Consider the following 6,887-nt stretch of genomic DNA (forward strand, 5'->3'; position numbering starts at 1 on the left):
GCAAAAAAAAAAAAATTACCTAAGCCTCCCTCGAGCCCAGGGAAAGCCAGCAGCATAGTGTTCCTTTATTTGCAATGTGTTTTCAGGCTGGAGGAATTTCTCCAGTAGCTGCCACAGAACAAATATTTGTTCAACTTCATTTCTCTTGACTCAGTCTTACCCCTTTCCCTCAACTTGTGATTCTGTCTGTTTACAGCCATTTCGGCTGACTTTTCAAATGGATTCACTGGAGCTCAAGCTATCATTAGATTTTAGTTTAAGGCTGGCTTTCAGGCTGGAATGAGGATGGTCATATAGGCGTGTATTTTAATGAGGGATACGGGAGATGTTCAGACAGCAAGGCTAAGAACAGTTTCATCTAACTACATGGCCAGTAGCCCCAGCCGTTTGTTGTTGTTTTTCTAAAGGGAGTTTCCTATGGTAGTAAGAAGTTATAGGTTCATATCCTGGTCCCTGTTAACGCTGTTTTGTGTGGCTCCAGACAAGGGTGGGTGGCGACGTGAACCTGCACTCTGGTGATTCTACACTGGGGCAATAGTTCATAGGGGTCACTGCAGATGGACAGCAAGTTAGGGCGGTACTCAGAACTACCTTGTGGCAGCCCTGGAAGAGGAGAGGTGCAAGCTGCCTTCTCCCTGTTTCAGACAAATCCACCCCAGTGTTTCTGTAGCTCAGTTTCCTTCTCTTTAAAAAAGGGACAAGAATGCTCCCTCCCTCGTAAAGTGCTGTGAGATCTTGGAATGCAGGTGGCTGCCTGTGTGCAGAGTGTTGTCGCACACCTCATGCACGTCTTCACAGGGACTAAAACAAGAGTGTTGTTAGCCCAGAATTAGACCTGGCTGCTGCAGGTTTTCACTGCACAGAAACTTACCAGAGAATTCCCTTTCCTGCTCTCATGTCTCAGAACATCAGGTGTTCTGCTGCAGTCAATGGTAATTAAGGAAGTACTTCAAAATCATAGCCCTCTGCTGTATCATAGGTCACTTTATTTTTTCTTCACGGGTTGTTGAAAGCATCAGAGCCATAACCCTGTTCCCAGTCGTGTTTGATAATCCTCCCTGCTTGATTGTCCTATTCCTATGACTTTTTGCAGCTCACCCATCCATTGCTTTAATTTACAGCATGTTTGTGGCAACTTTTGATGTGGAGTAAACACTGCACAGTCACACAAATAACACTATACGGAAGCAAGTTAAATCAGAGATACTGCCAAGGGTGCTGGGTAGTTATTTTTAACTCTGCTTGATGGTTGTCTTCCTTGCATTTGTTTTTTCTCAAAAAATGATTGCTCCCACCATTGAAAATCCTAGTGCTTCTCTATGCTATACCCTTCCCTGCCCTGTGTCTGCTTTGCCTAATTAGATTGTAAGCTCTTCAATACATGGACCGGCTACTGCTCTGCTTGTGCCATGCCTAACACAATGGGGCCCCATTCTTGGTTGGCCTGTAGACACTGCCATAACAAACGTGACTAATAACTGTCAAGAGAGAGAATCCATTTTTCCCCCTGACTGCAACATATCATACATCAGCAGACACTTTACGATATGTAGCCATGAAAGGTAGCTTTGATTTCTCAAACCAATCAGCTAATGACTAACTGGAATGACCTAGAGGGGAGGGTTTTCTCCCACTGGGAAGACAAGTTTGTTTACTTCATGCATCTCTCCTGAGCATGGATTTCCTTAGCAGATCTCTCCTGAGCATGGATTTCCTTAGCAGAGCCACACATGGCAACAAGCACCATTTAAGCAAGAGCAACTTTCTGCTCATTCCCTCTTTTCATTTTTTGCTTTTGGCAGAATAAAGATAGAATTTGATTCTAGCTAGTAGTATGAGCAGAAAAAAACCCTACTAAATCAGCATGGAGGAGGTGGAAAGGTGCAACGGTAATCACACACAGACATTCTGGTCACTGAAACAGAGAAATAACACTTGACAATGCTGAATAACCACAACTGGCAGCTGGTTTCTTGATTATACCTCCTCAAAGAAAGGAGTCTTAGCAAGTATGTTATTTAATAATAAGATGAGTGACTAGTACAGTAAAAGAAATTAATGGGACTTGAATTGTGATAATCAGAAAGCTGTGAACAGAATCGTGCAGTCGGTGGAACTGGGCCCAGGACTAGCGGTTAAGTGGACAGATTCCAGCCCCTGTCACAGCTCATTTACACTTCCTCTGCAGAAAGCAACTGCTCCAGCTTATGCCATACGCCCACATTGGCCCCTGGTGTAGCTCAGAATCTAGAAGCCACATGGCCTTCAATCCCTGCTGAGTCTTTTGTGCTGCACCGCCTGAGAGAAACAGCCCAGAATCTGCCCCCTAGACTCCACCTTCTGATCCTGGATCTGCCCATGACTTTGTGTGTGACATTGGGCAAGGCATTTCACTTCTCTGTGCCTTAGTTTCCCATCTGTAAACTGGGGATGATGATATTTATATACCTCCTGGGGCCCTGGCTTGTAAAGCACTTTGAGATCTATGGATGAAAAGTGCCCTCCAAGTGCTAGGTTTTATTAATTGATTGTTGTTACTCAAAGTAGGGTGACCAAATGACCCGATTTTATACGGACAGTCCTGATTTTTGGGTCTTTTTCTTATATAGGCTCCTAATACCCCCCAATCCCGTCCTGCTTTTTCACATTTGCTGTCTGGTAACCCAAACTCAAAGTGACATCCTTTTCCTGTACAGCTATTCAAGCATCCTACTCAGAATTTTTTGAGTGTTGTTCCTTGGAAGAGAAGGGATGGTATGGGATAACGGAACCACTGGAGAGTTCCTCAGAAGTTTGGGAATGGCAGCTGGAGAGGATAGGATAAGATGTATAAGAAAAACAATAGAAGGGAAAGTGAAAAGTGAGCTGAAGAAATGGAGAATAGAGGAAGCAGAATAAACCAGGGAGAACAAAGACAGAAAAACAAGCATGCAACGATAAGTGGTTATCTGTCTCACTGCACCAAGGGGGCATGGAGGATCTGGAAGGCTGCCTGGCGTGTCTTTTGTTCCTGTATGAAAATGGATTCTATGTCATTTCTCCATCTTGATGAATCCTTGTTTCTGTGACAGTAGCTCATGAGCTTGAATGAAGAGTAAAGTAAAGTTCATCTGGAAATACTGATATTTATTTATGTCTATTATTTTAAATATATAATTGATGAGAAAGCATCCATCTGCTCAGATAGTTAGCTTATATAACTGCATACACCTGTCCCTCACCTGCTGTGTGACCTTAGGCAAATCACTTCCCTTTTCTGTACCTGTATTTCCCTTCCCACTCTTTGACGGTCTTGTTGACAGGGGCAGGGACTTGATCTCAATGTTTGCATGTGCAGTGCATAATACAGTGAGGCTCGGTTGTAGCTGGAGCCTCTGTGTGCAACAGCAATACAAATGATAATCTTCTTGACATTCCCAATATCCTCCGCCCTGTTCCTTCATAAGGTTTGTTACAACCACTTGTTGATGGAGCCAGTTGGGCACAGGACTGGCAGCAACTACATTTTCATCAAAAATTAGGGGTTCATCAATTGTTTTTCTGGAAGAAATTTGGAATGAAATCTGCCAACATTTCCCTTTGCCGCAGTAGGGCAAATTCTCTCGCTTTTTTTTTTTTTTTACTTCCCCCCCACTCTTTTTTAATGGGAAAAAGTAAACAAATCCGAGAAACACGGTTGGGGGGGGCACACAAATTTGAAACAAAGTTTTCCAAAATTAAACTTTTCATTTAGATTGTTTGTAGTGGCTCATCTACCCTCTCTCCCTCCCCATAAACAAGTGAAAAGTTTGAGCACTACAAAAACTGTACCTTGGTTTTAAAAAAAAATTACAACCAGCTCTACAGATTGCAACTTCTCTTAAATTAGACTGTAGACTCTTCGGGGCTGCATGTCTAGCCTTTACTCTCTGCTACTCAGAGCTGCACAGTGCTGCACTAATTCTGCTTAAAGTGTCTGGGTCAGGTCACAACATAAATGATCGCTAAGAACATTAGTTAAAAATGACTGCTAATTTTTCATCAGCATAGTTTTCAGTGCAAATCAAAAAAGAAATTAAATAAGTTTTGATTAATTGGTTCTATTTTCTTACCACCTCTCCTGGGGGTCTTATCCAAAGCCCACAAAATCCACTGGATTCATTGGCTTCCATGGATATTTGATCAGAAGACTTTCTATAACATACGTAGTGATGGTGATGGGAGGTTCTGGGCTACAGCCATACTTGGCAGACTAGAGGATCAAGATTAATCTCATCAGCCATCAATGTAATAGTTATTTGTTATGAAGCACACATCATTTTAAAGTAAGAATAAGAATTCTCCCCATGGTGAGCTTTCAGTTTTGCAAGGCTTCTTCCAGTTAGTCATGGTCCTTATCTATCCCCATCTCCAAAGCATTTCACCAACATTAACCAGTTAATTCCTGACAGCACCCTTGTGCATTATTAGAGTGGCTGCAAACTGATACCTAAAGGTTAAGTGATTTGCCCAAGGCCACAGAGAAGAGTCAGTTTTAGAGAGATTAAAAATTGATAATTCTTAGGTTCCTACAGAACACAAGACAACCCTGAATTTACACATGCCACCCCTGCCAAAGGCAGTATATTTTGGCTTAATAACCTGGAGACTCGGCTATCCTCAGAAAACATCCTTTTTTTATTATTTGTATTGTGGTAGCGCCGAGAGGCACCAATCAGGAATTGGGGCCCCATCATCGTACTAAGCACTGTACTTATGTGTAATGAAAATGGGAAAAGTGTAGCAATTTTACACGTCACCCAATCACTTAGCATGTGCCATAGACTTGTACAACTAAGTTCATACACAAGATTTGAGACTGTTTTCAATATTACATTTACACACACAATGGAGAATACAAAATGAGCTAGGAAATCATTCCCTGATCAACTCAGATTAAAATAAAATCACCCACCCTGCTGCACCCTCTAATAGTTAAGACTGGGCAGATAAATTATTTTAGAATATGATTTTTCACAATGCATATTGTAATTGATGCATATAGTAATAGTTGAAGTTACCATACTCACAATCAGCATAAAGGCCGTGTGGATCCACATTTTTGGTTGAATTTTTTTTTAAGTCTTTATTATTGAACTTGGAAAAACTATTACTGAGCAGTCTAGCTACCTTTAATCTTAATTAGTTATTATCTACAGTGCAAACATAACTGCTCAGACCTTTTGATAAAAAGCTCTTAATGTTTCAAATGGCATGTTTGTTTGAATAACCAACTACAGGGCAGATACAGGTTCAACTGTCCTGCATTTTAAAAAAGTGTTTTGTATTTTATGTAGTGGTTACCTTTTCTTTCTCTGCGGTGCAGTTTTGTGCTATTGTTATTAAAACAGTCCTGATTAGAATAGCACAGATTTACAAGGAAGACAGTTTGTATAGTATCTATCTATAGGTGGGTTCTTCTTTGGTCTCCACTGCCATAGTATCACTTCATAGTCTTAATGTAATTATCCCCACAACACCCCTGTGAGGTCAGGAAGTGCTGTAATCTCTATTTTACAGCTGGGAAACTGAGACACAAAGAGATTACGTAATTTGCCAGAGGGTCCACAGGAAGTCTGTGGCAAAGCAATGAACTCAACTCTCTGTGTGTCCCAGCCCAGGATGGATCCCCAACCACTGGACCATCCTTACAAAATGACACTGTCATTCAGACACCCTCATGTGTTTTATCTACAGATTAAAGAGCCATTAAACTGGAAAGAAAACGCAGCATCTCAAAACTATATAGCAGGGGTTTGTGCACAAGCAAAAAAATAAAAATATTTACGAAGACTGAGACTGTATAGTCTTACCTGGACCAATAGGAATCCACAGTCCCATCTTTTTTCGAGCCTTCCTTATATGTATTCTTCACAGGCTGCTGCTGCTGGTAGTGGTGGCTATGATGATGTAGCGAGACCAGGTCAGAACTATACACCTGAACACCGTTCCTTGAGGCCATTCAGTATTTTTTTACAAAAGGGGGACAACTCACTAAGTAAAATGACACTGATAGAGCGCGCGGTTGTGGCACTTATTGCAAGGATGCTGGCGTGACTGCAAAAAGAGCAGCCAGCAATGACAGGAAAAATCCCCAGAACAGGGTTACATTTCCTACTCTCCTAGAAGGTGTTTGCTTAAAGGAAAGATGCAAATTGCATAGCCAGGCTCATTCACAGGGAGTGAATGGAAGTGCCTGCCAGTCACCGCAGCCCTGCCTGTTCGAGCTGATCTGGTTTGGGATCCAGAGGGGAGTTTGTCTCTTTGCAATACGAAGTCCACGTGTCAGTTTTCAACTTCTCTTCCTGTTGGAGCTTTTCCAGGAAGCAAGTCTGGCAGCGGCTAGTACAGACTGCGATCAGCCCGGGGGAAATTTACAAGCTGGATTGGGTTTCCGACGTTACGCACCGGGCCGGAGCACACTGTAAAAAGATTTAGCCCCAGGGTAACAGAACCACGGCAGAGTTTGAATGGGTCCACTAAGGGATGATGATAAGCAGAGCTGCACCCAAATCACCCCTTTCAACTCTTCCAGCCAGAGACGACGTGGTACAGGGCAGTATAAGAACAGAATTACTTTTGCATCTCACTTGAATAAGTTGCAAGTATTGTTGCTATTAATATTGGAGTCCAACAGTCTTATTCCTCCCGAGGACCGTCTCTGTATTTGTACCCACGATAACCAAGGCGCACTGTTAATACCAGAGCACCGTGCAGCTACATTGCTCAGGGGCGTTGCCGGCTGGAGGCAGAAGCAGAATAGATTCCTAGACCTTTTTCTCTTAGCATCTAAGGTGCTATTAGGGTGACCAGATGTCTCGATTTTATAGGCACAGTCCCGATTTTTGGATTTTTTTCATATATAGGCT

The 6,887-nt window shown here is 42.3% G+C and overlaps 1 protein-coding gene across 1 annotated transcript in view; it reads right to left on the reverse strand.

Annotated features, from left to right (window-relative positions):
- The window catches only part of SLC17A9 (solute carrier family 17 member 9), a 31,636-nt gene extending 25,447 nt beyond the window's left edge, over positions 1–6,189 (reverse strand). The window contains exon 1 of the mRNA XM_030533409.1: positions 5,832–6,189. Coding sequence (XP_030389269.1) covers positions 5,832–5,980 — 149 coding nt within the window. The 5' untranslated portion in view covers positions 5,981–6,189. The remainder of the gene's footprint in view (positions 1–5,831) is intronic.
- Positions 6,190–6,887: the final 698 nt, after the last annotated feature.

This window comes from Gopherus evgoodei, chromosome 14 (assembly GCF_007399415.2).
Source record: "Gopherus evgoodei ecotype Sinaloan lineage chromosome 14, rGopEvg1_v1.p, whole genome shotgun sequence".
NCBI classification, from domain to species: Eukaryota; Metazoa; Chordata; order Testudines; family Testudinidae; genus Gopherus; species Gopherus evgoodei.